At 52.7% G+C, this 27192-nt stretch overlaps 14 protein-coding genes across 14 annotated transcripts; 6 read left to right on the forward strand and 8 right to left on the reverse strand.

Annotated features, from left to right (window-relative positions):
- Window positions 1-825: 825 nt before the first annotated feature.
- Window positions 826-2169, reverse strand: RHO25_008871 (uncharacterized protein; the record flags this gene model as incomplete). The annotated part of the gene is made up of 1 exon (XM_023604674.2): window positions 826-2169. The coding sequence occupies one exon, from the start codon at window positions 2167-2169 to the stop codon at window positions 826-828; it is 1344 nt and encodes a 447-aa protein (XP_023460815.1).
- A 362-nt stretch (window positions 2170-2531) lies between these two features.
- RHO25_008872 (uncharacterized protein) lies at window positions 2532-4265 on the reverse strand (the record flags this gene model as incomplete). Its single annotated transcript, XM_023604675.2, has 1 exon — window positions 2532-4265. One exon carries the CDS (start codon window positions 4263-4265, stop codon window positions 2532-2534), a length of 1734 nt encoding a protein of 577 aa, XP_023460818.1.
- Window positions 4266-4941: 676 nt separating this feature from the next.
- RHO25_008873 (uncharacterized protein) lies at window positions 4942-5569 on the forward strand (the record flags this gene model as incomplete). The annotated part of the gene is made up of 2 exons (XM_023604676.2): window positions 4942-5352; window positions 5405-5569. 2 exons carry the CDS (start codon window positions 4942-4944, stop codon window positions 5567-5569), a joined length of 576 nt encoding a protein of 191 aa, XP_023460817.1.
- Window positions 5570-6042: 473 nt separating this feature from the next.
- RHO25_008874 (uncharacterized protein) lies at window positions 6043-7829 on the reverse strand (the record flags this gene model as incomplete). Its single annotated transcript, XM_023604677.2, has 2 exons — window positions 6043-7329; window positions 7392-7829. 2 exons carry the CDS (start codon window positions 7827-7829, stop codon window positions 6043-6045), a joined length of 1725 nt encoding a protein of 574 aa, XP_023460820.1.
- A 311-nt stretch (window positions 7830-8140) lies between these two features.
- RHO25_008875 (uncharacterized protein) lies at window positions 8141-9571 on the forward strand (the record flags this gene model as incomplete). Its single annotated transcript, XM_023604678.2, has 3 exons — window positions 8141-8276; window positions 8331-8771; window positions 8823-9571. The coding sequence occupies 3 exons, from the start codon at window positions 8141-8143 to the stop codon at window positions 9569-9571; spliced, it is 1326 nt and encodes a 441-aa protein (XP_023460819.2).
- A 442-nt stretch (window positions 9572-10013) lies between these two features.
- On the forward strand, window positions 10014-12704 carry RHO25_008876 (uncharacterized protein; the record flags this gene model as incomplete). The annotated part of the gene is made up of 6 exons (XM_023604679.2): window positions 10014-10452; window positions 10505-10578; window positions 10629-10732; window positions 10784-10940; window positions 10994-12007; window positions 12054-12704. 6 exons carry the CDS (start codon window positions 10014-10016, stop codon window positions 12702-12704), a joined length of 2439 nt encoding a protein of 812 aa, XP_023460590.1.
- Window positions 12705-13229: 525 nt separating this feature from the next.
- Window positions 13230-14801, forward strand: RHO25_008877 (uncharacterized protein; the record flags this gene model as incomplete). The annotated part of the gene is made up of 3 exons (XM_023604680.1): window positions 13230-13435; window positions 13491-14530; window positions 14587-14801. 3 exons carry the CDS (start codon window positions 13230-13232, stop codon window positions 14799-14801), a joined length of 1461 nt encoding a protein of 486 aa, XP_023460591.1.
- A 237-nt stretch (window positions 14802-15038) lies between these two features.
- RHO25_008878 (uncharacterized protein) lies at window positions 15039-15569 on the reverse strand (the record flags this gene model as incomplete). The annotated part of the gene is made up of 1 exon (XM_023604681.1): window positions 15039-15569. One exon carries the CDS (start codon window positions 15567-15569, stop codon window positions 15039-15041), a length of 531 nt encoding a protein of 176 aa, XP_023460588.1.
- A 744-nt stretch (window positions 15570-16313) lies between these two features.
- On the reverse strand, window positions 16314-18086 carry RHO25_008879 (uncharacterized protein; the record flags this gene model as incomplete). Its single annotated transcript, XM_023604683.2, has 1 exon — window positions 16314-18086. The coding sequence occupies one exon, from the start codon at window positions 18084-18086 to the stop codon at window positions 16314-16316; it is 1773 nt and encodes a 590-aa protein (XP_023460586.1).
- Window positions 18087-18681: 595 nt separating this feature from the next.
- RHO25_008880 (uncharacterized protein) lies at window positions 18682-19614 on the forward strand (the record flags this gene model as incomplete). Its single annotated transcript, XM_023604684.1, has 2 exons — window positions 18682-18892; window positions 18944-19614. The coding sequence occupies 2 exons, from the start codon at window positions 18682-18684 to the stop codon at window positions 19612-19614; spliced, it is 882 nt and encodes a 293-aa protein (XP_023460587.1).
- Window positions 19615-19678: 64 nt separating this feature from the next.
- On the reverse strand, window positions 19679-20188 carry RHO25_008881 (uncharacterized protein; the record flags this gene model as incomplete). The annotated part of the gene is made up of 1 exon (XM_023604685.1): window positions 19679-20188. One exon carries the CDS (start codon window positions 20186-20188, stop codon window positions 19679-19681), a length of 510 nt encoding a protein of 169 aa, XP_023460584.1.
- Window positions 20189-20468: 280 nt separating this feature from the next.
- On the forward strand, window positions 20469-21272 carry RHO25_008882 (uncharacterized protein; the record flags this gene model as incomplete). The annotated part of the gene is made up of 1 exon (XM_023604686.1): window positions 20469-21272. The coding sequence occupies one exon, from the start codon at window positions 20469-20471 to the stop codon at window positions 21270-21272; it is 804 nt and encodes a 267-aa protein (XP_023460585.1).
- Window positions 21273-21371: 99 nt separating this feature from the next.
- On the reverse strand, window positions 21372-22553 carry RHO25_008883 (uncharacterized protein; the record flags this gene model as incomplete). Its single annotated transcript, XM_023604687.2, has 1 exon — window positions 21372-22553. One exon carries the CDS (start codon window positions 22551-22553, stop codon window positions 21372-21374), a length of 1182 nt encoding a protein of 393 aa, XP_023460592.1.
- Window positions 22554-23077: 524 nt separating this feature from the next.
- On the reverse strand, window positions 23078-26944 carry RHO25_008884 (uncharacterized protein; the record flags this gene model as incomplete). The annotated part of the gene is made up of 3 exons (XM_023604688.2): window positions 23078-25519; window positions 25594-25701; window positions 25754-26944. The coding sequence occupies 3 exons, from the start codon at window positions 26942-26944 to the stop codon at window positions 23078-23080; spliced, it is 3741 nt and encodes a 1246-aa protein (XP_023460593.1).
- Between the last annotated feature and the right edge of the window lie 248 nt (window positions 26945-27192).

The following is a 27192-nucleotide window of genomic DNA, read 5'->3' on the forward strand; positions in this document are numbered from 1 at the left end:
TACCCCCAACCGGAGAGATTGGGCAAGATGTGATGGAATGCGTCCTCCACTTCCATCGAACCCTCTACTCCACCCACAAAACTTCTCTGCAACATTGTCCGCATTTCTGTGGACTCTCCAGCAAGAAGCTCAACGATCGTGGTCGCCGCTAGCAAAAATTTGGGCTGCTGAGATATGTTTGGTCAACGGAGATATGTGTTCCCCTGCGGGTCATTGAGAATGTGCGAGTTGACATCACAAAGCATGGAGTGATGTTGACTGTGGGCCGCATCTCAAGCCAAGAGTACTTTGCTTCGACAAGACGTTGCTTGTCATCGAGTCTACTGAGCTTGTCATCAAGCTTTTTGTGCTTGTCTTGCTTTGAGTCTGGCTGTGGTGGCAGGACTTACGATTTGGTGGACTCTTATAGCGACCTATTCAACAAACGTCTGAGTCCTCAGGCTTGCATACCTTCAAGCATTCGAAGCAACGAGGCGAGCAGCGTTTCATCGAGCGATACATGTTGTGGCCTCGAGCGATCGATACACAAGGCGCGATCTTCTCGGATACCGGAATGAGGCCGAAGAGTACTCCACTTCTGCACATTGGCATCATTGGCATCATCGTGATATCGTGAGGCTCTGCGAGTCGGCTCCTCAGGACGTCAGGTCAAATGAAAGTGTTCAGGGTCGTACGCAGGGCTGGCGCAAAAATTGCGAAGGGCGCCAAAGATTTGTGAAAAAGCAGGTTTCTTCGGGATCCTCCTCCACATGTTCTCGGCAGCGAGTAGCAACGCGTCGACCATCTCGGAGTCTGTACTCCGGAGGTCATTGAAGTCCCTTTGTGTTATGAGACCAGTCCATCTTGCCGTTCTACCTCTTCCAGTCTTACGGATCGGCGACTGGACCGGATGCGCTCAATCACTTGAGGTAGCTTCAAACCCCAATGCCACAGAAGACCAGCCAGGAAGCCGACAGCGTCGTTCTTAAAGGCCAGACAACCTGCCACAGTAATGAGCATCACTGTCCATCGATCTTTGCTTTCCTGTTCAGTGGCCTGTCGTGATTTCCTTGACGCCCGGTCATTTGCGTGATCCTCTTCAGCTTGCTCCCATAGATCTCTTGCTTCGCCTACATTCTGCCCGACTTTGCTAAGCTCTACTCCCGCAGCGAGAACCATGACACCAAGTAAACTTTTCGGGAATTGTTGCAATGTTGGGATGATTGCATTGCCAGCAAAGAGTCCGAGCACCAGCTTCACCAGACCCAACAATATGATGCTGGAGCCACTTCTTGCGCCAAAACGATACTGCCCTGCCAACCCTCCAGATCCGTGACACACCGGCATCGCTCCAAACCAGCACCCGACGAGATTCGCAAATGCAACCGAGAAGCCAATTGAAGTGGTGCTTGGTGTCGGCGGGAATGAGGGAAATAGACTTGCGGCAAGTGAAGTTACAGCAAGGACACTGTTCAGCGTGGTCAGCGGCAGCTGTGGAACTGCGGCCTCGACGATGCCGGTACTCCAAGCCTTGCCAGATGGGACGAACGGTGAAGGATGCCAGATTATAGCAGCAAATGCTTCGTGGTGATCGTTCTTGGTCGAAATCGCCGCAACGATGAGCCCAAACAGGAAAACCAGAAGCGCATAGGGTATCCGTGGAATCAGTGCAGCGACCAGAAGGAAGATGAAGGCCGCGATGGCCCAGACACGGTTGTCTAGTGCTGGAGATGCCCAGCCTAGCGGCTTGATGAGGCTGCTCCCAGCGCTTATCACCAAGCTTAGTCCTGCTCCAACCTGAATGCCTTTCACAACACTGACTGGTACTACCCGGTGCAGCCATTTGAGCAAGCCAGTAGCACTCAACACGAAGATTGCCACACCCATCGCCAGACCAGCAGCAGCAGTCTCCTCTTTGCTAAAGCCTTGCGATATCGCCACTGCTGCTATGGCCTTCATAGGTTGTACTGGTAAAGGTATCCCAAAGTACACTCCAGTCAGTATGTTTGCGAGCCCTGAGAACACCAAGGTGCTTCCAAGATCGATGGATCCATTGACAGCCATGGCTATCATCAGTGGCAACAGAGTCCCCAGATCTCCCAGCGAGCCCGCCGTTTCGGCAAGCGGCGAGTTGCGAAGTGTGCGTACATTGTGTTCGTTGATGAGGCGCAGATGTGAGAGTAAATTCATGTCAGGAGCTGACGCAAATGAATACGATGCTGTTGCTGGATATAGGAAAGGCACAAAACTCCAGAGAATGCTGACAAGAAAGGTATCACATGGTGAAATCAGGATGGTAAGTAAAACAGCTAGTGACGATGGATCGTGACTTGCTCATCATTCGGATCCCACGTTCGGAAGCATCGGCCAAGAAAATGGTGGGATGCACCACTGAGTATGTGGGGGCATCTCCTATGCAGTGCTGAATACTCTGCCAAACGGCAGCACTGTAGTCTGATTCTGAAAATCCATCGCGCGGTTGATGGCCCTAGCAACTGCTTTGTCCGCAGCGCATTGTCGTGGTTCGCCTGGCCTCCGGTGCAACTCAAGTGCTATCGACCAACAATCACTCGCAGTAGTAAGCCCATTCGCTGTCCTGAACAATCCAGGACGATCTTAGCCTCTTCATCTAAGTATGACTTCTTGCCAGCCTTTCTTCGACCATCAGTGGCAGTCTTGTCAGATCGCATTTGGATGCCTTGCTCGACCAAGGTTTTCAGCCGGGGCAAATCACCAATTAGATGTCCAGAAGTCCACAGAGCACGAAGCATACTCTCGGACAGCAAACTGACTTTGGCGTTGTCTACGAACGAAGCGTTGGTCGCTGTGCATGTAGCGAAGGATGCCTCAAACTCTCTCTGATCGATCAGACCTTGTGTGGCATGCGTTCCAAGCAGCGGCCGGGACATCATCTCGTTCAATGACGTTTGTAGGTCGGCACTCAGATATGCTGTTGTAGGCAAAGTGAATTGCTGAAATATCTGGAGCGGCAGGGGTCTGATGAATTCCGTGAAAATGGAGAAAAGCTCCTCGGTATCCACGAACAGTGTGGGCGCGGCCCTGCTAAAGGCTGTGAAGATAGCCAGAAATCTCTGCCGTAATTGTATGGTTTCCATCCCGCCAAATTGCTCAATCGCATCAGCCTCAGTGGTATCTTCGAAACCACTGTCACGATCGTCGTCTTGGGTGTTCGTGTCTGGGTTCGCAGGGGTTCGACTTCGTCGGCGTCTTGATGCAGTGACCGAGCGCGATCTGGCCGAGCGCGTTTCTGCCGCATCTTCTTCCGAGTAGTTCTCGAGATAGTCGCCATAATCGTCGTTGTCCAGATCGAGCTTTCGTCGCTTGGCCGATCGCGATTCTTCTTTCTTCTTTGGTGGCTTGGTTTCGTTCTTCCAGATCTCTCCGAACTCCCTAAGGCTCTTTTCTGAACCATCTGCTAGCACCGCACGCATGAGCCGTCGCATGTTGTTCCTACCAGCACCGACGGTCGACATGTACTGTGCAAACAGAGTCTTGGAAAAGGTGTTGTTTTTGGCGTGAGCCATTCCTTGTGAAACGCGTGCAGCCAAATCGTGCTGCAAAACGTCAAGCATTAATTCGAGCCAGATCCGCCATCTCTGCCACCGTGCTTTGTGTTTGACACTGCAATTGAACGCCCAGCCGACGACCGCCCAGAAGTCTTGCGCATTCTCTCCCAATGATTGCCTCTCTGAATAATGGCTCCGCAATCTGCTTGTATCCTCATTTTCGTCGCTCTCATACACCGCGTCACTGCGTCTCGTCTTTGCGCGTTTCGTCCGCCCAGTTCGCGCGTTGTTCGACTGTCCGAACTGCAAAGCTTCCGGAAGTCCAGTTCCTTCGACGCCCACCATGGCCACGACTTCTCGAAGGTATTTCGCAGCGTGATCTGCTGCAATTCGCTTATCAGGGTCATCCGTACGTGTCGTCATCGATGGATGAACAACGAGTGTGGAGGCGAGAGCAAGATGCTGCGGCGGTGGGATACAGGCTGGTGCATTCGTGTCGAAGCCGGCGCTCAGTCCACTTTCAAGCAGAGCAAAAGCTTGTGAGAAGAGCTGTTCCTCCATACAGATGGTGCATTGATCCAATATACCAGCTGGTACCGGTCGTATCGCACGTCTCTGGTGTGCAGCTCCAGTGCTGTGGGGTGATTGTGATTGCGATGCGGCTTGAGACGATGAGAGAATATCGGGATTGGCGAAAATGCTGCGGCCATTGACGGGCTCGTGTCGCAACTCTTTGAGCAAGCGACTGTGTTTGGGCATCGCTGCTGGGCTCGACGCAGCCGTCCTTCACATTGAGTGTATAGATGTGTCGCGTCCTTGACATGGTGTGTGCAGGCGTGTCTCGTTCATCGCGTCGGGAAGACGCGTCGTGCCAAGCCTTTTCATTCCTTATCGATATCGGCCGAAAATACAGGCAGTGACAATGGCAGCTCACCACGGCGAAGCAGGAACGGCTTGCTGTCCAGGAGGGCATCCAAGTAGACATGCGGTAGGAGGGACTCACAGCAGCATCCACCTCCTATGGATTCGACTACGACCCTACACTGCCGCTACAGTGAGCTGGAATGAGACACCCGCCGCGTCTTCCTCTCGACCATTCTCTCACTCGCTCCTGTGGAAATCGTAAAAACCGAGGTTTGCGGTATTTCTCCGCCTTCGTCAAGCTTCGTCGACGCGGTCGGACTATTTGCGGGCGGAGGTGAGTGAATTGTTGCGAGAAATGCGATGCAAGGATGTCAGGATGATGATGACGACACTTGCCAAGTGCGCAGATTGGAGGCTGCCATCCTGGCACAGCACAACCACCTGATAAGGAGCACGTCTACCTCGATCAACACCCTCGCCGCAGGTCGGTCTGCTGGTCCCTACGACATTGAGTATCTCACCCTGCCATCAGCAACGTTCCCGCTCTCCGCCCAGCCAATTTGACGCGAACATGACACGGAGAATTGTCTATGGCGTGTCGCTCTGGGTCTTCCTAGGCGCCGCCGCGTGCACCATCGCTTCCATCGCCCTTCCTGACTGGGTCAGCTACTCCTCGCCCGTCGAAGGCCATGACCCGATCAAAATATCATACGGCTTACACAAGCGTTGCTCCTCCGTGACGGGGCAATGCACCAAATTCCCGCAATACGATGACTGCCATGGCGATGACAGGTCATTTTGCAGCATTTGGCGGACCGTAGGATTCGCCATGAACTTCAGCGTTGTCCTGCTTCTGGCCTGCTTGGTGGCATATGTGACAATTCTAGTGGGAGGCCGAGGGACAAGAGAAGTAGGCTGGAAGATCTTGTGCCCGTTGCTCAGTGTGGTAGCTTTGGCACAGCTCGTAGCCATGTCGCTTGTGGTAGGTACACCGAGCATAACATCGGACAACAGGTCTCACTGACGACTGGCAGGCTGGGTTATATGAACATGATGCACGGTTCTTCGTTGGCTGGACATTGGCAAAGTCGTTTATCCTATGCACCGTGAGCTGGATCGTGCTGTTCGTCAATGCCACGAGCGTGCTCGGAGCAGCATTCTGCTTGGAGCCCGAGGACGATTATGAAAGAATACCGTGAACGCATACAGTCTTCAGCAAGCGAGACAAGGTAGATTACGATCACCATCAAGTCCGGTCTCGCCTCTGAAAGGATCAAGCAAACGACACTGGCCAGCAGCTGAGCAATCCCCGGGATCGCGTTGGACAGGAAACAAGGAAGCTGCAGGATGAGTGTACGAAGAACGAAGGCGGTTACAACAGCTGGTCAGCATCAGTGCGGCTGAGAGAGAGAATCTAAACTCGGATTACTGGACGATATTTGGCTGCTCGCCATCGCTTTGTGCGAGGCAACGGACATTCAAATGATACCCGATATAGACTATCACCATATTGATTGTTAGCAGATTCATGTGCTCTAGTAAAGTACTATTCGGACTGCAGTATTGCACTGCACTTATCTGCAGATGCAATTGGACTGGTTCCGTTGATGGTAGGATATGCAATACTGGCATACCGTGACCATCGGAGCGGGATGAGCGAGGGAAATTTCGTTCAGACAACCACGAAACCATCAACTTCTGCAGCCTTGACATCGCGGTCATCCTTCAATTCCGCATCTGGTTTGCGCTGCGATACCCCGCCTGGCCAGCCCTCGGGATATTCTAGACACAAGAATTTCTCATCGGAGCCCTCGATATCCCAAGCCGGGTTCATGGCTGTCTCAATCCTCACTGGAGCGCGGCGTGTGCTCTCTTTTGATACGAACACTTTGGTTGTCTGCCCGTCCACGACGCTCGGGCTGATCGACTCGACTGGGCCTCCGCATGCCAGGAGTGCTCTTGCTGCCAACTCAAGTTGATTGTCAACAGCTAGCCAGAGCGCCGTCGGGCCATTAGCGAACTTTCCACTGGCTTTTTGAATGTCAGCTTGGTACTGGTTTGCAAGGAGCTCAATCATCCGCGCATGATTATTCCGAGTCGCGTTGTACAAAGTGGTTGTCTGCGTGGTCTGACAACGGTAGTTGACATTCGCCTTGTATTTGTCCAGCAAGACCTTGGCGGTTTCAATGGCGTTGGCTGCTGCTGCATCGATCAGAAGCTCGTCGACCTGTCGTTGCTGGGCCTGTGTGTCTTCATGGCTTGCAATACATGCATCGAGCAACAGTTTAACGACGTCGGCATGATCGCCACGAGCAGCCCTCTGAATTGAGGTCTCAATGGCTCCCTTGACCGGCATGGTGGTCACCAATTCTGTGGGAACGAAAGACAGCAAATATCTCAAGATCTCGCAGCTGCCGCCTGCACCTCCCTTGTCGATTGATCCGACGATCGCGTCTCTCTGCTCAGCGCTCAGCGAGTTCCAGAATTTCTTGTCCACTGTTGAGGCCGAGGGGTCGGGGAAGGAGGCAGCTTGTGCGATCAACTCGAAACTTTGGACCTGGCCAAAGCTGGCTGCGCCCATCAAAGCGAATGAACTCCAGCCACATGCATCGAGCAGCAATCTGACGATTTCCACATCTTTCCCAGCACCATATTCCAACGCATTGTATTTGCCTTCACGAGACTCTCGGAAGTGCGGACGAGCGCCACTTTCCAACAGCCATCGGACGATTTCGGTTCGCCCTCCCACCGCCGCGCGCATCAATGGTGTGCCGCCGAATTCATCTCGGCAATTGATGTTCATGCCACTCTGAATGAGAACCTTTGCGCAATCGAGATGGCCATTGTAACAGGCTGCGTGTAATGGCATAAGCGACTTGTCGGCTTCGCTTCCGGGAACGATGCCTATCTCCAACAACCGAATGATGATGTCTTTTGCTCCCTTAGCTGCGGCATGGAACTGTCAAAACAAGATCAGCGGCATTTCGACGCGGTGTGACACTACGATCTCTGACAACTCACCATCAAGTCCTGACCCCTCCCAGGAATCTCCTTCAACCAGTTCCTTAACCCTTCTGTTCTCTCCTCCTCACTCAGCCCTACAACATCATCTGACCTCCCTTGCTCATACTTCCTTACCACTTCATCGTATTGATTTGGCGAAGCGGCGCCGAACGCGACCTTTCCACTCTCTTTGAGTGCTTTTGTAATCTCGGCGTGCCCGGTCTTTACTGCTTCATAGAACATATAAGGTGCAACATGCTCGTTTTCCTTGGCGAGAAGATCTGCTACGACTGTTTGTGATTCAATGGGAACGCTGTAGATTTCTTCCATGAGTTCTCGTGCCTGTGCTTGTTTAATGAGATTCTGCTCGGGCTCAATGCCGAAGTGGGCTGGGTTCATGACCATGGTGCCATTACGCCAGACGAAGCGTTCTGGATCTCGGTTGATTGTTGACATGGCTGGAAAGATTTAGCGTACTCGTGCTTTGCAATTTGCCTTGAGAGAAAGTGGTCATGGAGTTTACGATGAGATTGTTTCTGAAGAAGAAGTGTTTCAATTATGGGCTATGTAGAGGCTAAGAGGCCGCCAGTCGACTATGTGTGAATCCTGCAATGGCTTGATGTTGTGGCGAAGCTGGCTGGGGTTGCCTGGAAGGATTCGGCTGTTCAGCAAGCCAAGGCTTTAAATCTGCTCACAGCGAAAGACATTGGTGGCCTGTCAGAGAAAAAGGCCGCTGGCTTTCCTTCGCCGTTTGAATGCAGATCAAGATGTCCAGAATGACAGACTCGAGCAGCGCCGAAGGGTTACTGGAGGAGATTCGTCGGCTCAAGTCGATTGAGTGCGGTTCCGAAGAGGCCAAGACATCCTTCGCCTTTGACGAGGGCTACACCTTCCTCAACCACGGTGCGCGTCAAATTGACTGCAAGCACGAGCAAGCGCGCTGAGGAATTCCATCAGGCTCGTACGGAACGTATCCCATCGCGGTGCGAGATGTCTACAGACACTTTCAAGAAAGATCCGAAGCCCAACCGGACACCTTTGTAAGATACGAGTACCGGCCGAACCTCCTCGACGCGTCTCGACGGGTCATTGCCGACTATCTGGATGTCCCAGTCGAGACATGTGTTTACACAGTCAATGCCTCGATGGGCATTGATACTGTTCTACGCAACATCTCATACGAGCCAGGCGACGTGATCTTGTGCTTCACAAGCATTTATGGGTCGTTTGGGTACACAATACAGCACTTGACTGAGACGACTCCTGCCGAAGCGAAACCCATTGCGCTCGAGTATCCTATCTCAGACGAATTCGTGGTAAAGGCATTTCAGAACGCGATTGAGGAAGTTCTTGCTGAAGGGAAGAAGCCGCGGCTGGCTCTGTTTGACACTATCAGCAGTACGACTTCCGCATTATTGACGCAGCACTTTACTGACAAATGTCAATCAGGTCTCCCAGCTGTCCGAGTGCCATTCGAGCAACTGACAAAAATCTGCAAGCAGTATGGCATCTTCTCATGTATCGACGGTGCTCACGGAGTCGGTCACATGCCTCTCGACTTGCGCACTCTCGATCCCGACTTCTTCTCAAGCAATCTGCACAAGTGGCTACATGTTCCGCGAGGATGTGCCATCATCTACACGCCAGGCCGAAACCAACATCTACTCAGGACGACGTTCCCCACAGGCTTCGGATTTGTTGCTCAACCTGACCCACCAAATTATGTTGCGAATTTCGCGAACCTAGGCACACTGAACGACACATCGTATCTTTGCATCGAAGCTGCACTGGAATGGCGCAAGAAGTTGACGTGGAACGGGAAGGCTGGTGAGGAAGCCATCATGAGCTACACGCTTTATCTAGCGAAGACCGGCGGTCAAGCTGTTGCTTCCATACTGGGCACGGAAGTCATGGACAACTCCGAACACACTCTGGCACAATGCGGGATGACCAACGTTAGACTGCCCGTCTCACTCCAGAGTGGTTCCGAACGCTCAAAGAGTCTGAGCACGACTGCTGCTTGGATCCAGAGAACCATGACATTTGAACACAAGACTGCAGTGAATGCTTTCGTATACGGCAACTGCATCTGGGTGAGGTTGAGCGCACAAGTCTATCTCAATGTTTCGGACTTTGAGAGAGCCGGCCATGCGTTGAAAGCTGTGTGCGAAAGAGCTATGCAAGAGAAGACAGGCTGAATCTGAGCACTGCCTTCCGGTGGACATTGCATGGAGCTTTTGCACAGAAGACTTCCCCCACATCGATGTCCGAACTCATCGACAGTATTATGCGGTGTTGCTTCTCGCTGCGGACTATCGGCAATCCTTCAGCCGGCTATGCCACTCACACGATGATCGACAAAATGTCCTATGTTTCCCCATCCTTCCCCGCCAACTCCACACTCCACGTGCAGGAACGCTATGTGACTTTTGGCGGCAGTACTCGGCCCATGCCACACCGAAGTGTCGAGTATGATGCTACCTCACATTGATCAAGAGATGACAGGCGAGCAAGATATGCAGCCGATCGACACGGCAAATGATTGTCAGGTCGAGCTTTATTACACTTGACTATAAAGATGCCACAGTCCGGCACTGGTTCCCCAATCTCCCGATCTCTTTGAAGTCTGCAACAGCAGCAATGGCGATCAAATCAAGCCTCGTACAGAGCCTAGCGTTGCTTCTTGGCACATTGAACCTCACGCACGGCCAAGACAACTCAAGCTCACCGGGTCTGCCTTGGGTTGAAGCCGATTATCAAACCAGCCCTGAAGTACTGCCACAGCCTGATGCTACTGGGTCGGGTTGGGATGCTGCATTCTCTCAAGCCGCAGCTTTTGTTTCCCAGCTGACGCTGGAAGAGAAGGCCACACTAGTCACTGGAACACAAGGACCATGCGTGGGCAACATCGGCAGCGTTCCTCGGCTTGATTTCGAAGGCTTGTGTCTTCAAGATGGCCCGCTGGCGATTCGAGTCGCTGACTATGCGAGTGTCTTTCCGGCTGGATTGACAGTGGCGGCATCTTGGGATAGGACTCTAGCCAGAATAAGAGGCCAAGATATAGGGACGGAGTTCAAAGGTACACTTGAGCAATACAGCATTACAGAGCTTGTAACTGACATAGCTCGTAGAAAAGGGAGCGCATGTGATCCTGGGCCCAGTTGCAGGGCCTTTGGGCAGAAGTGCGTATGGAGGACGGAACTGGGTGAGCATCGTCAAGCGTGGTTGTCGTGTGCAGTGCTGATTAAAGCCTAGGAGGGCTTCTCTCCAGATCCTTATCTGACTGGTGTCATGTTCGAGGAGACCATCCTTGGCCATCAAGAACGTGGCGTTCAAGCCTGTGCTAAGCATTATATCTTGTAGGTGGCTGTCTCTACAGGTGTGCACACAATATAAGCTAACTCTGACAGGAATGAACAAGAAACACAGCGCAACCCAGGAAGGAACCGCCAAAACGTTACCATTGAAGCTGTCTCATCGAACGTCGATGACCGCACCATGCATGAGCTCTATCTCTGGCCTGTCGCCAATGCCGTGAGAGGAGGCGTAGCTTCGATCATGTGTTCGGTATGCACGTCGATTCTCGAGAGTCATGCGACATGGCTGACACGCATCTTCAGTACAACAGAATCAATGGTACTTACGGATGTGAAAATAGCAAGACACTCAATGGTCTACTAAAAACTGAGCTCGGTTTCCAAGGCTGGGTTGTAAGCGACTGGGGAGCTACGCACTCTGGTCACCCAGCCATCAACGCCGGACAAGACATGGACATGCCTGGCAGTCTAAGCTTCTCAGACTCAAGTGGAGCCTCCTTCTTCGGGGGTAACATCACTAACAACGTGAACAACGGCAGCCTTGTCATTGAGCGAGTCGATGACATGGTTCGACGAATCATGACACCTTATTTTTACTTGAAGCAGCAGACGCAATATCCTCCTATCGACGGGAGTTCTCCGGACCTGCAAGGCGACAGCATCGCGGACTACACATATAACTTTACCCTGGGGCCTAGTAACGTCGACGTACGAGATCAGCATGCTCAGCGCATCCGAGAACTGGGAGCTGCTGGTATAGTCCTGCTCAAGAACGTCAACAACACTCTGCCACTCGACAAGCCCGCAAACATTGGCGTTTTCAGTAACGATGCTGCAGATATGGCAGATGGCCTTTATCTCGGAGCCAATCGTGACCTCCGCAATGTTGGCTACGACCAGGGTGTTCTACCAGTTGGCGGAGGCTCGGGCACCGGACGACTAACGTATGTTGTCTCTCCTTTGGAGGCCATCAAAGCACGAGCGGCCCAGCAAGGCAATAAACCGCTGGTACAGTACGTACTCAACAATACGCTTGTCACGAACTCGAATGGCTACGGAATACTGTTTCCCAGACCTCCAGATGTCTGCCTCGTATTCTTGAAGACATGGGCCACTGAAGGATATGACCGACCCTCCTTGCTTGTTGATTGGAACGGCACAGCCCTCGTCGAGACAGTAGCTGCACAGTGCCCGAACACAGTTGTCGTGACCAACAGCGGCGGCATCAACGCTCTTCCATTTTCCAATCATCCGAACGTGACCGCGATTCTAGCAGCTCATTTTGGAGGCCAAGAGCAAGGGAACAGTATTGTCGATGTAAGTCTCTGTCTTTTGCGTGTTGAGTCCCGCTGATTAGGCCAAGGTTCTATATGGCGATGTCAACCCGAGCGGCAAGCTTCCATATACTATCGCAAACAACGAGGATGACTACCAGTTCGTGGACATCACGAATTCTTCAGCCTTACTCAACACCTCTGACCCCAACGCTTGGCAGTCCGACTTTAGGGAAAGACTACTGATCGACTATCGCCATTTCGATTGGTACAATCAATCAGTTGCGTACGAGTTCGGGCACGGTCTCTCTTACACAACCTTCACACTCGATGATGTCGCTGTGTCAAAGGTGGACGATAGCGTAATATCTCCTGCTCCTCCAGACGCTGCGATCGTGCCAGGCGGCAACCCTCATCTCTGGACCACACTGTATCAAGTCACAGCCACGATTACAAATACGGGCTCACGTTTCGGAGCAGCAGTCACTCAGCTATACTTGAGCCTACCTCAGCCGCCGAACGGAGATGTGACACCGTTGAAAGTGTTGCGAGGTTTCGAGAAGATTGGACTTAATGCTGGAGCCAATGCGACTGTTACCTTCAACCTCGCAAGAAGGGACATCAGCTATTGGGATTCCGACGCCCAGCAATGGATTATTGGCGAAGGCGATATCGGAGCGCTTGTGGGCTTCTCCAGCCGGGACATTCAAGGAACTGCTTCGTTCACCCCGCTTGAATAAGGCGGGGATAGTCCGGAGTGCTTTGTGAAACACGGACATTGGTCGGACATGGCTATATACCTTCGCTTCGAAGAGCATCTGCCTCTACTGTACGAGCTTATGTAATCTTGGGAGTGTCTCAACTCTCAAGCTCTTCGAAGCCTATGCGAAGCTTGTCCGCAGCATTTCGCCAAGAAAGGCTCCTCGTTGGCACTGGTAAAGGCACATAGATGCATGCTCATTAAAATTGATCAGCTCGTGGCAAATAACAACAAATCTATGACTATTTCAAGCAACTCATGTAGCCTATAAATTCAACTGTCTGTTGTTACAGTCCACCAAGCGACGATCAACCCGTCGGCTCGGCACAATACACTCCGCTAACGCACATGGCATGCCACCTCAACGCTCCACTTCTGCGTGACTCGAGTGGATCTACGACATCCGATGTCACACCGTAGCAATGATCGACATCTACTCTTTCCCCAGGTCTTGCCCCAGATTCAGCATTACACGACATTTTTTTTTGGCAGCCTTCACCACGAGATGGCGGACGTCGACGAGAAAGCCATCCCTCGTGACATCGAAGCAAAAGACATCGAATCCTCAAAATCACACAACGAAATCGATACATCAACAAGACCCTACACTGGCAAAGGCACGATAGAAGACCGCAAATTAGTCCTCAAACAAGACTTACGAATCATCCCACTATGCGCTTTCATCTATCTGCTATGCTACCTCGATCGCAGGTGAGTTTTGAACACCAAAACATCAACTGCAATGCCCGCTAAAAGAAAGATTCAGCAACATCGGAAACGCCAAAGTCCTCAACCAAGAATCCGGCAACGACCTCCTCACAGAAACAAACATGACAAATCACCAATACATTATAGCACTCATGGTCTTCCTCATCGCTTACGCACTCTTTGAAGTCCCATCAAATTACGCACTCAAAAGACTCAAACCCAGCAATTGGATTGCTTTTCTCATGTTCTCTTGGGGTGCTATAACAATAGGTCTAGGTGGAACACATAATTTCGCCTCCGTTACAGCGGTGCGATTTCTTCTTGGAGTTTTCGAAGCTGGACTGTTCCCTGGACTGGTATATTATCTGACATTCTGGTACCGCACTGAGGAGCGCTCGATACGCGTTGCGTTGATTCTGGCTTCTGCGACTCTGGCTGGGGCGTTTGGAGGGGCGATTGCTTATGGGGTGGGACATATGAATGGGACGCACGGGCTTTCGGCTTGGAGATGGTTGTTTATTCTGGAGGGGATTCCGTCGGTGATATCTTCGTTCTTCGTTTATTTCTTCCTGCCTGATTACCCGGAAACGACGAAGTGGCTGTCCGCTGAGGAGAAAGCCCTTGCTGCTGATCGGCTACGCCTGGAAGGCTCGCAGGGACAGAGCGGACATATGACCTGGGCCGACGCCAAGGAGACTCTTACGGACTGGAGATTGTATGCGCATTATGCGGTCTACTTTGGGATCAGTACACCGTTCTCATCTCTGTCGCTGTTTACACCTACCATCACAGCTGGACTAGGATACGATGGCCTGAGAGCTCAGCTCATGACAGTACCTCCCTATGCTGTTGCATATGTCGTGACAGTATCTGTCGCAGCATCTGCAGATTATTTCAATGCTCGAGGCTTGCATTCATCGATTTTTGCCACGATCGGCGCCGTCGGATTCCTGGCATCTGCAGTCTTATCACCGCAAGCGTATTCTGCTAGGTATGGTTGTCTCATTGTTGCTGCCTCTGGAAGCTTCGCATGTATTCCGCCTCTACTTGGTTGGCTCAGTTCGAATCTGTTCAGCACGGCAGCTGTTGGGCTGGCAAGTAAGTTTTTCTCCCACTAATACCTTGCGCAAGAGCATCATTGACATTCAGCACAGTCGCGATGAACGTGTCTTTCGGAGCTCCAGGACAAATTGCCGGCGTGTGGATATACAAGGCCAACGAAAAAGCCGACGGCTACCCTACTGGACACTGGACCAACGCCGGCCTCTTGTTCTTCGTAGCAGCTGGCTGTCTGGCTCTAGTCTTGTATTATCGCATGCTCAATCGGCGAGCCAGAATGAGTGGTAGCGAGAGGCTGTACAAGTACTAGAATTATATCAGTCGCGAATCAGACCGAATTCTTAGTACTGTACGGATCCCAGAGTTTGCTTGTGCCATAGCCACAAATCAAGTGGTGCGAACATTTGTGAGAATATGCAGGTATCATTAGGTCATTTCCAATCCCTCTCCCGGCTCCCCCATGATTCTGTCGATATAATTATGTGTTCTCGCTCTTGGGTATCATTAAAATCGTTGCTCAAAGGTCGTCTCTCGTCACCCGTCCATTTTACAACCACACGACGAAGCCAATATTCACAAGTACAAAGGTGATGAGGGGCACCACCACTCCCATGCTCACACTGACGGCTTCGCCAATGTATCCGTCGTTGTCTCCCTTCTCAGCCGCAATGTATCCATCGCTATTCCCTTGTTGTGTGCCCTCGCTATTGCTTTCTCCATTGCTGGGGGTGGTTGTGGTGTAGCTCGGGTTTTCGGCGCTGCCGTAAACAACGCATGCTCCAGTGAAGTCTGCGCATGCGCTTGCAGCATCAGGTGTTGCGTCTGAGGTTCTTGATATTGTTACAGTTGTGGTGGATATCGTGCTATCTGCCGGAGAACTCGATCCCGCGTAGACTGTGGTCGTGTAGGGTGGGACATGGCCGGTGCCGTAAACCACACATGCTCCAACGAAATTATTGCAAGCTCCAGGCTCGGTGACGGTCTCTGTTGTCGTCGCTGTGACTATCGGGGTTGGTGATTGTGAAGTTGCGAATCGAAGAAGGAGGAAGAGCGTGAGGAAGGCATTGGTCACAGCCATGCTCCGTGGGAGATTCGGTGCTCAGCAGCTCGGTCCAGGTCAGCAGCAGAGGATTGATTGGCAGGACAATGGCATCTTGTTGGACGTGACAACCAGCGTGGGAGGTGTGGTGTTCAGCCGCGGCGCACAGCAGGTCTTATCAGGCGCATGGCGTGCACATGGCCAGGATGGAAAACATGGGATTGAGCTTTTTTGGGGAGCTACGGGCGCCGTGCATGATGCAGCAGCAAGGCAAAAGGCAAGCTCCCACGGTTTGGCCGCGCGGCCTTTGCCCGTTTGGTTGAGCAGGAACACCTCCCTCCGCCGTGAACAGGTTTTCCTTCACTTTTCCTGATGTCATTCACGTGAGTCGGCTCCTCTTGTCTTGGCATTTCCCAACCGAATGGCTTCACATCAGCCCGTCCTCTTGACTTTCCAATGGCCGACGAGAGCATGACCACCACACCTCCAAGCCTATCCACTGCCGTGCTGTGAGATGATGCAGTCGTGACTTGCATGTTGCTGCCGGACATGTATGCTCGGTGAAGCCAAGCATGAGCATGAGAGCTCCTCCACAACTCACGCTTCTAGCTCTCGTGGCGGTCTCAAAGTCGGTCATGAACAGATCCGCCTGGAGCATGAATACCCGGATAGATGCATCGAGCGATGATGTAAGTAGAAGGACAGCAAGCTGGGGATGTCTAGCACTGATCATGATGTATAACAAAATCTATCTCGAATGCATTCTTGTACACACAACCAAATCTAACTCGCCACAAGTGCCTGAACCTTCGAAGGGTCTGCCATTTCGAGCCTCAATTCTTGTCCCTGATTCACAGATCTGACTTGGATGTATCCGCTGTCCTTATTCTGTTCATAGCCGCCCGGCGCATAGCCCGACGTTGAAGCTTGTGTGACACCATACATGACGGCTCTTGATCCAACTTCTTTGACCAGCTCATCAACCTCAGCATTCGGGTGTTCATTCTTCAGGATATCCGCATTGAAAGCTTTGGCGATTTCGATGGGCGACATGCTGACTTTCCTTCCCAAGAGCCAGAAACCGTTGTACATGGTCAGGATCACAATGACCGCCGCGAGAGACAGGCCCACGGCAGCGCCGAGGTAGGCGTATTGCGCTCGGTAGACACCCATGGTGCGGATCTGGTTGAGTTGGACTTTCTGCATATCGCTTGTGTTGGTCATTGTCAAGGCGGTACGGAACATAAGCTGGCGAGCTTGTTCGAGGAAAGCTGGGACGGGATCATTGAAGTAAATGCTGCAGAGATCTTGGTTCAGTGGAGCGGGTTTCTTGACTGCTTCGGACATGTTGGCGAAGCGGGTACCTACTGGACCAGTCGAGAGAATTTCATAGCCGATTGTACCTGCAAAGCGGATGTGGGTGTAGCCGCTCATCGTCTCTTCGAGGGCGTGTGCGAAGCCTCCGAGCTCAGTTGGGCCTTGAGTTCCCGGATCCTCGTACTCGTTGGTGTGCAAGACTTTGTCGTCGTAGAGAGTTGTTTTAGGGTCAAGAGAGATGGTCGAGCTATTGCCATCGATGATGACAGGATACTCTACCGTCGCAGCTTGCAGAGCGCGGTTCTGAACCATGAGCACGCCCTCACAATCAGAGTTGTCTTTGTACTGGATGTCCAGATTCATGCGACCTGGCTGGTCGTAGACCCAGCTTAAAGCAGACCGGTAGACAAACGTGCCGGCCTGTGCATTGATGCATTCCTGGCTGATCTCTGGGTCGATGGAGTTGCAGTTGTCGCCGGGCACTACGCTGAATGGCACAGTGTAAGAGGAACAGTTGACAGATAAGCCAGCGGCTTTCAGGCGACCACTGCACTTGCCATCACCGGAGCAGCCAGTCTTGTTGGCAGGTATGCTCCGTCCGCTTTCGAAAGCTCGGAACACTGGCGCAAAGTCCTCGTGCAGCAGTGGGACAACCCGGAGACGGCCAGACATGTATCCAGTCGGAAGATCAATCCTCTGCGCAGCCTGGATGCTGACATCGACATTGGATACAGCTTTCGAGATCTCGACTTCCGACGAACGTTGAAGCAGTGGTCCATTGAGAGGCGTAATAGTCAGGAAAAGCGTAACGAACGCGATGAAGTTGAAGTGTCTCCCTGCCTTCAAACTTGCGAGCGCCGAGCTTCCATAGTCCCAATTGCGATGAAGATCTCCAATGTTTGTGCCGTCTGCTATTGCTCTCTTCCACCAATTTATCGTAGCACCTCGGCTCATTGCATCTTGAAGAAGGACATTGGCGATGGTATATGCGAACGATACATAGACCGAAGGTGAGTATTTCCAGCTTCCGATTGGTCTACCGTCTGAGAAGAAGAGGATGGCCACGGCTCCAGCAATACACAGAAGTGCTAGGGAAAGGGCGAGTAGCCCGACCCAGGGCATGCGTCGAAGGACGCCGCCTCTCCAGGCATGTCTGTCAGAACGAGTTGCATCGCGGTACTGTTGAGCGACATTCGAGCGCTCTTGCAGTCCCAGGTCTCTGAGGCCGACGTTGACCATGATTAGCGACGTCGAAGAGCAAAAGACGGTAATTGTGGTTGATAGTGAACGATGCGCAGACGCACGATACTTTATGTGTATTCGTTGACATGGCACCTAACATAGCCCATACTCAAGCCTAGATTTAGGAGCCACATTACGAGATCCGCATGCTATACGGTTTTTCCGGTCTCGCTCATCAATGTTGTAACAATCCTGCGGATTCTTCTCAGCATTTAGCTTTGGGGGCGTTTCTTGGCACCTTCCCTGAATTGATAGACAGCTACTCCAGCGGCCTTGGCTGCGACGCCAACGTCAGCGAAGCTGCATTGGGGCTCAGAGAAACCTGTGGAACACGACCATGAGCGTACTGGTATGCTTATGAGATATTCGTCGGTGGTACGGAGTTCGCGAGGGTCTCCTGAGGCGCTGCGCAAGCATGACTAAGGTGTTCATCGGCTTGCGGCTGATGAGAAACTGCTGAATGGGCGGTATCTCGAGTGACTATATCTTGTCCCAGGGATAGCGCGCAACGTCTCAACTTCCAGAACCATACGATCTTTTCATTGGAGAAGTCCAGCAAATGCTCCCGCTTCGAAGTGTCCACACGCCCAAGATGTTCTTCCTTGCTGCTGTCAGCTCGCTTCTACTGGCCTCGAAGACGATGGCTACCGGGCTCCCTTCGTTGCCAGCCCGGACAGTGCTTGCTGCAGACAAGCTCGGTGCACGAGAGTGGTCTCCAGGACCCACTCATCCTCCAGCCTTTCTGCCTCGTCGCCAGAGTGATGAGCTGTCCCCACTTTGCGGCTATGCGGAGGGCGATGCTGGTAAGTCCACCGACCTTTGTCCTGCCTGACTTGTACTGACACTTGTCCTAGCGATGGCCATTCAATGCACCGGTGGCGAATTCTGCGGGTTCAATCTGACATACAATGCTTTCGGCTGCTGCTCGTCGGTTGTCGCCGCGGAAGAACAATTGCTGGGCGAATGCGGGTACTACACGACATGCCTGGATTTTGAGGAACCTTGCGATGCTGCATGTCAGGCCAACAAGGACATCTACCGATGCACTGAATCTGCATTCCCCAAGTGTGTCAAGTACGAGTTTGCTATCGAAGGAGCAACTCTTACCAACTATGGTTGCGCGGATACCGTTGCGAGCCCCACAGAGGTATTGCAAGTACTGAGCACCACGGTGGCAGGCGGAGGCGCAGGGGCGTCCGGTGCGGCGTCCAGTGGATCGACTGGCCTGGACTCACTTATCGAGAATCTGTTGTCAATCCCGTCTGCGATAGATGCGGTGCCCAGCCAGCTGCCATCGGGAATATTGACCTCTGCCGCGACGACACCAACGGACAGCGTGTCAAGGTCAGTCACCCGAACACAGGGGACAGCCGATACATCGGGTGGCAGTTCCGCTCAGCAGACTGGCGAGTCTTCCTCTTCACAGGCTGAAGACAGCGCGGCAACTGCCGTGGGTCCAAAGGCGGCCGCTGTCGCTGGCGCGCTCTTCTATGCAAGCATCTGGGCGCTGGCGAGAGTATTGTAGACGGCCAGAGCAGCTGTGGGCGGGTTGGTAGTAGTGGACCACAATAGACTAGACAAGCACATGTTCACACAAGCATTGAATTTCCTCTCATTCCAGTCGCTTTCATGCAGAGCCACTTGCCATCGCAGACTTTGAATTCGGAAATAGTCATCGAGTGTATGGTGACTCCTGGGGGTCTGCCGGTGATTTCCATGTCCGTGAAGAGCGAAGCCAGTCCTCTCTTGGGATCGACTTTCGAAGTCATGCCCAGTATTCGCACTTTTGACTGAGGGAACTCCAGTGCCCCTCGGCGATGGTGGTCGACCCAGCCCGGCAAATCTTCTGCCTTTTGGTTGTGCATACTAGCCATGAAGTCTTGGTCGTAGCCATCTATGTTAACGGCTTTGTCATATTGCCTCGTGTTGAGGAGCTCGGTATTCATGGCGAAGAAGCTTTCTAGATGCTCACGGATCTTGCGGATATCGGTGCAGTCTCCAGGTAGGCGTGTGAGAGGACTCTCCAGTTTATGATCGCCATCTTTGCCGTCCAGAGACACGGGCGTCAAAGGCTCGTATTCGCTCATGACCCACGCCATGCGCTTTGCTGCTCTGCGCGGTGCTCAAGAATCTGTGGCGGGATGCAAATGTCGCGAGCACGGATTTGGCAATATGCTGTTTTGGTGCATGTTGATCATCGTGCGCCATGGAGGTTAGAGAAGGACATGCGAAAAGTGGCGCAGGTGGAGGTGTGGTGGTACAGTTTCACGTAGACCAGTGGTGGGTACCTGCCGAAGCTCTAACTTAGCCTTGGCATCTCTAAGATCAACAACAACTCGAGCTCGGAAATCTTGAGCACAGAGTGGACATCTCGCAAAGATGGTGAAGGCGCTGACATTCAAGGGCGACAAGAAGCCGCCCAAGAAGCGCAAGAGAGAGGCAAAGGAGGGCGACGATGCCGACACACCTTCCTCCAAGCAGCTCGTGTCTACGCAGAATGCCGAAGCCGACGACGACGAGAATTGGGTGTCTGCGGACGCCATCGACGACGTTGCCGGACCCGTGATCCTCGTGCTGCACTCCGAGCCAGTCGCATGCATCGCCGTCGACCAGCTCGGCCGAGTCTTCACGAGCAAGATCGAGAACATGATCGAGGGCGAGCCACATTCGGCGGAACCACACGATGTGCGACAGGTATGGGTCAGTCAGAAGATTGTGGGCATGGAGAACAGCTTCACATTCAAGGGTCATCACGGGAAATACTTGGGCTGCGACCAGTATGGTATTCTGTCATCGACTCGCGAAGCTGTGTCGCCAGAAGAGACGTTCAAAGTTACACCGGCAGAGGGCAAACCAGGACAATTTGAGATTGAGACGATGCGATCTACGTTCCTGTCTGTAGACGGCGACAAGACACCTGCCGAAGTTCGAGGCGATGCAGAGGCTGCGGGCGAGACAACGAGCATTCGCATCCGTATGCAAGCTCGCTTCAAACCAAAGCACAAGACAGAGAAGGCGGAGAAAGTGCGCTCAAAAATTACTCGCAAAGAGCTGGAAGCTGAGGTGGGAAGACGATTGGACGATGATGAGGTGAAGAAGCTGAAAAAGGCGAGGAAAGAAGGCAATTATCATGAAGCTATGTTGGACGTGAAAGTCAAGGGCAAACATGACAAGTTCGCCTGAAGAGCTGCCATGTTACAATGGCTCCTGCGCAACCCCTCTCATCCTGGATGAAAGACGGCATCGTGAATAATTGGTTCCAGCTAGCCGCAATTTGGCAACTCAGCGAGTACAATCGCGATCGCCAGGGTGTTCGCCCCTGCCCAGCCGCTCAACGAAGACACGCACTCTTTCAAGATCTGCTGGCTCTGGTGCTGGCGAGATCTGAATCTGCGACGGAGAGACGTAATCCGAGAATGGTCGGCCCAATGTCTGCGGTGTCGAAGGCAGCTCGGCTGAACGTCTACCAGCTGCTGGCGTTTCTGGAAGTTCATCTCCTGTAGCTTCTCCAGCACTGGAAGAACGAGTGTTACGTTCTGCCCCATTCGCGACTTGCTGGAGATTTCCAGCACTGAAAGAACGCGAGTCGCCACTGGCTCCAGCCTCTTGTTGCGCAGCTTCCTCCAAAAGACGTCTCACAGACGGAAGTGTGGCCAGATCACCACTTGGAATCCGAGCTGGACGAGTTCGAGCTGGCGGTGTAGGCGTGTCGGAGTCTGTCACGCTATACGTGTCGTCGAAGCGTTGTTGCTGGCGTTCTTGGAAGCGGAAGCTCGTAGCCTCACTTGCAGCGCTTGGTCCGCGTGCCAAAGGCTGCTCTTCGCGTGGAGGCGACTCTTGACGCACCCCCGATCTCAACCCGATCTTTCTGTTCTCTTCAGCATTGCGTTGCGCTTCGCGAAGCCTCTCAAGCTGTTCAGAATATTGGCGATCCTTTTCTTCCTCCTCACGCTCAAGCTGTTCCTTTCTCTCCTCCAATGCCCTCGCCCTGTTCCAGAGCGTGGACCTCTTCTCCAGCTCTTTCTCCTTTCCCTTCCCCTTGCCACCCTCCCGCGCATCTTGCTCCGTCTCGCTAGGCACAAGTCTCGCAGTCGGACTGTAGATCACCGGCGGCTCAGTGACTTGATTCGCAAACCGAGGATTTGGCGGGATGCTTCGCTCATATCCAGGCAGTCTTTCCACGCGGACTCTCTCGTCGTTTCTCGGCCTGATACTGTTGCGCTCCATTGGGCTGAGTTCGTAAATTTCTGGCCGTCTGCGATGTGTTGGCGTGGTCATCGGGCTTGAAGCAGGAGTTGGTGGTGGGTTGCGCTGCTCTCTGTCTAGACCATGGAGGTCCTGGTGACGTCTGCTGCAGCAGCAGCAGAAGAGGTCCGCGATGTATTCGCAAATGCACTTCGGTGATTCATACCAAGGTTGAGTCGTTCGTCCTGGTGGACGGTCTCGGCTATTGTGTCCGCTCATGGTTGCGAACTGGGACTGGGTACAACGAATTGGTAATGTTGCATTCGAGATACTGTTCACGACTCCATATTTATTCCTCTGGTCGAAAGCAGTGAATGCATGTTTGCTTCAGCGAGACCTTTGCGTCGCAGTCCAAAGACTTCTTTCATGCGTGTTTGACCAAGAAGAATGAGTTCATTGTTTTGCAAACAAGCAGCACGAGTGTTCAGAATCACAATCGCAATTACCACGACTTGGAACTAGAGTCTGCTCCGAGATTTGGCTGTAGCAATTTCGAGAACACGTAGGAAGACTGAACAGACTGGTTTCTTCTCGAGTACAACGTGAACGTTGATTGATCAGATACCTGACCCAACGCAGCTTGTGTACAAGAAATGTACAAAGACTTCGATGCCATTCATCCATACCTCGTGCGCTCATCATGACCCAAAGAAATGTCTGTAACGTCCATACCAAACGCCTCGCTGTGTTCGCTAAATGCCAACAAGAAGGGGTATCCAAAAGTGTAAACAGAATCAACATCATCAAGCCGTGCCCACGCGGCCAAGTGGCCGCTTATTACTGCTTCCGCTGGTAATCTTCCTTAGCAAATCGCCGTTGGTAGCCTTAGAAGACAACGCCGAGCTTCGTCGCCCCTTCTGGTCTCCATCTTCACTCCCCGCGACCACAGTCGCAGAAGACTGCGAGCCACTGCGTTGTTCTGGAGAGAGTTTCTCCCCGCTGCCATACTTCTTCTCCTCAGCCTCGTCCGTGGCATACGTGGTATACTTTTGTCCGCCGCCAGGTGGCACTTCGACATCTTCCCCGTCTCCGGTTGCTTCCATGGCACTCGTCTTGGGTGCTTCAGCTGCTTGCATTTCCCGCATGCGTTTGGCGAAGTATTTCTTGAGATCATCGCCTCGCTTTGCGTGCTTCAGCGCTCTGCTTGCTGTATTGATATTCTCAAGTGCCCCAGCTTTCTGCCACCGCCGTTTCTCTCGATTGAGCTTCATGCGATTCACGATACCGCCACCGACAGGTCCGTATGCATCGTACGCTGCTTGCCAGACATCCTCGTAGACTTTCCAGCCTTCGAGCACCTGATTCTCAATTGCCTGCAGTTGTTCCATCTTCTCAGGATCATCCTGCTGCTTGAGCGCCTGTAGATCCTTCGTGCCTTGGACAAGATGTGCTCTGCGAATAAAGGCTTTTGATCCAGGACCGTTGTCTGCATGTCGCTTTTTGATGTAGATCAACATGCCCTTGCCCACGTATGCCGGCGGCGAGATGACTGCTGAGATGTTCTTCATCACGAATCCTCCAAGGCCCTTACCGACTCCAGTACCAAAGCCGACCAATTTTGCTCCTGCTGTGTCGCCGTCTTTGAAACCTCCTCTGGGTAGCGTGACTAGTCCTGTCCATGCGTCGTAGATGCCGTAGACGAATTCTCGCCGACCAGCTGTGAAACCTGATCGTACGCCGGTGATTCTGATGGGCTTCCTGACAGTCGAATCGCCCCACAAACGAGGAGCGTTGTGGAAGCCTTGGGCGATAGCCAGATGTAGGTCATTTGGCATGGTCAGGAATGCCCAGCCGGACTGCTTGAAGCCTCGGTGGAAGTCACTGGCAAGCTCTTTGAACACGGGCTGAGCTGCTGCATCGACAGAGAGCTCCGTGGCCACTGTGTTCGTAGTGTCGTTCCGTGTTGCGGGAGGCCGACGATTCGTGTTCTGCTCCGACTCCTCGTGTGGCTGACTTTCGGCGGCTTGCTCAGCCTTCTTCTTCCTCCGCTCCTCTCTGCGCTTCTCGCGCTCAGCTTTCTTGCGCTCCATTTCCGCATGCTTGCATATGTGCTTCGCCATCCTGACAGGGACCATGCCAACTCCAGTACCAATGCCGTACAGAGAGTCTGTCAGAGCGCCAAAGGTACCTGTAAGTGGTTCACCTGGCCCATCGAAGTCGTTCCACGAGACCTTGTGCAAGAGCTTGAGATCGCTAGCCTTGAGCTTGCCATTTTCCACAAGGATCTCTGCAGCAAGCGCAGACAATCGAAGAACAGATCCTTTAATCCTCCACTCGGCCACTCTGTCCTCAAGAATGGAGCAACGAATAGTGCGAAGCCCAGCTAGGGGCAGCGAGCGGTGGAAGGAAGCCACTGCATTCGCAGCACCATCTCCCTCTCGCTCGATACCCTCCGCCAACTTCTGCACGTTACGTTGTGCCTCTTCTGTCAGACATTGCTTGATGCCCGTGGCCAGTTTTTGAGCAGTAAGTTGCTTCCATGGCACGACTTCGTGAGCGCCGGCTTTCGCTTCTGAAACTCGCGCGGCCCAGAATGGTTGATCGCCGAAGAATGGCACAATCATGGTCGGCTTGGCGCATTTCAGGCCAATAGCAGTAGTGCCGGCACCGCCATGATGCACAACGGCCTTCACTCGCGGGAAAAGCCAGTCGTGTGGGACGTTGTCAAGCATGAAGATGTTATCGGGTGTATCATGGTTGCTGACACCTAGGCCGCCCCATCCTTTGTTGACCAGCGCACGAACTCCTGCGATCTTGGTGGCTTCAAAGATCATCTCCGTAAACTTGTTCGGGTCATCAACGACGATCGACCCGAAGCCAATGTAGATTGGCGGTGAACCAGCATTGAGGAAGTCCTCAAGATCCTTGTCCGGTTTGAAGTTCTTGGCCATTTCCAGAAAGACGAAGCCAGAAACATCAATCTCCGGCCCCCAATCTGATGGTTTCGAAACCAATGATGGACTCCACATATACGTATATGGAACGTGCATACGATAGAGCGCTCCCGGTGCCCAGAGTGAACTGACTGGCTCGAGACCCAGAGTCTTAACTCTGAATCGGTTGACAATGTCTCCGAGACCTTGCCAGGTCATCATCTCCACGAGCGGATAGCTCATGAAGTTGATGTAGTTCGGGTCAACATTAGATTTACTGTGCTTGATATTTGCAAGAGGGTGTGGAAAGGCCTGATCGGGGTCAGCAAACGCTGTCCTGCATTTTCGCACACCTGTATACACTCCATTGACTGCCAGATACTTACCTGAGTAGGAGTGTAAGGAAACGTAAACATGATATGCAGCGGTATACCAAGCCGCTCTGCAATGTGTACATGTGCCATTGAAGGAGGGTTTGCGATAATCGCATCCGCCTAGCGTAAGGTCAGCGTGTAATCCTATGCCCCAGAGGTGTGGAAAACTCACAACGAACGGAAATTTGTCCCCAAGCAACTTCATATTGAGCGTGTCCTTCTCATCATCCGTGGCATTGACACACGCACGATACATCCCATCAAACATCTCGGCCATCCCATCTCGTCGCCTTTTCACTTCTCCTTCGCGTATCGTTTGTAGGTTGGGAACGAGCCCTGGATTCTTCACCATGAACGCCATAAGTTCCGATGGATTACCACCGATGCTAAAGAACTCCAGACCGCCATCCTTCTCGACGAAGTCTCGGAATGTCGGATGCGTCGCTATTCGTACTCGATGCCCGTGCTCTTCTTTCAAGATCTTGCCTATCTTCAGAAAAGGCTGAATGTCTCCACGGCTCCCAATGATCATGATTACGATATTCAGCCGAGGTTTGCCTGCTTTCGCGGGGAGTGAGGATGCAATGGAAGAGGCATCATCCTCTGCACTGCGATCTGGATGCTCCGCCGCATATCTTCGTTGCTTTCTGTCGCGTTTGTTCGGAATGTCCAAATGATGTCTAATGCTGTGACCCAGAGCTTTGGCGAGATAGCCGCTATTCGCTGTCTCGTTGATCGAAATCTTCAATCGGCCATCGTTCTTGGAGACTTTGCCCTTAGTGCGAAAGTACTCGTTTCCAATGTGAAACTTCGAAAACGACAGTCCTTGTTTCGCTGCTTTCTTTTGCTCCTCCTCCTCCTTCTGCTCGACCCTGCTCTGCACTCGTTTCGGCTTCTTTGGCTGGGGCGTCGCTCGCCTGTCCTCTTCATCATCGGTACTAGAGTCTGACTCGGAGGACATGGGATCGAATTGGTATTGGTAGGGATGTTGCTTGCGTCTCATGGCTCTCAACAAGGTGCTGCTTCGAGTCGGGGGCTTCGGTCTGCTCATGGGTGCTGTACTGGCTCGCTTTCTTCCAACAACTGTTGGTCCCGTTTCGTCCGGATTGGATGGATTTGTGATCGACTTCACAATGTCGTCCGTTTCACCCGGAAACTCTGAGAAGTAATCACCTTTGATCCCCGGCGGCGTCTCGACCCGCTCACGAGGTCGTTCATCTTCAGCTTCGTTGTCGAGAGATGCTCCATGTTGGACGCTAGGCAGAGCGTCGATTGTCGAGACGGATGACTCGCCTTCATTGTCCAGTCGCGTTGGCTCACCAGCGCTCAGTGGCGTTTCCACTGCCTCGATGGCGGGCGGCATCGAAATGTGTGGCCGCGAGCTTCTGCCGCTGCTCTTTCTGCCGGAGACCCAAGCTGCAAGTTGTTCAGGTGGAAGGAACGAACGCTTCGACCGCGGAGGTCCCTCAAATATTACTAGCAGCGCTGCAAGCTGAGCATGTGCTTTCGTTGTCGCGATACAGGGCACACCCTTCTAGAACCCCAGGCGCGTCGTGCACGCATCAACTGAGAGTTACTAAGATCACTAAGCTCTTACCGACGGGTGCCGGA

The sequence above is a fragment of the Cercospora beticola genome, chromosome 5, assembly GCF_033473495.1.
Source record: "Cercospora beticola chromosome 5, complete sequence".
NCBI classification, from domain to species: Eukaryota; Fungi; Ascomycota; class Dothideomycetes; order Mycosphaerellales; family Mycosphaerellaceae; genus Cercospora; species Cercospora beticola.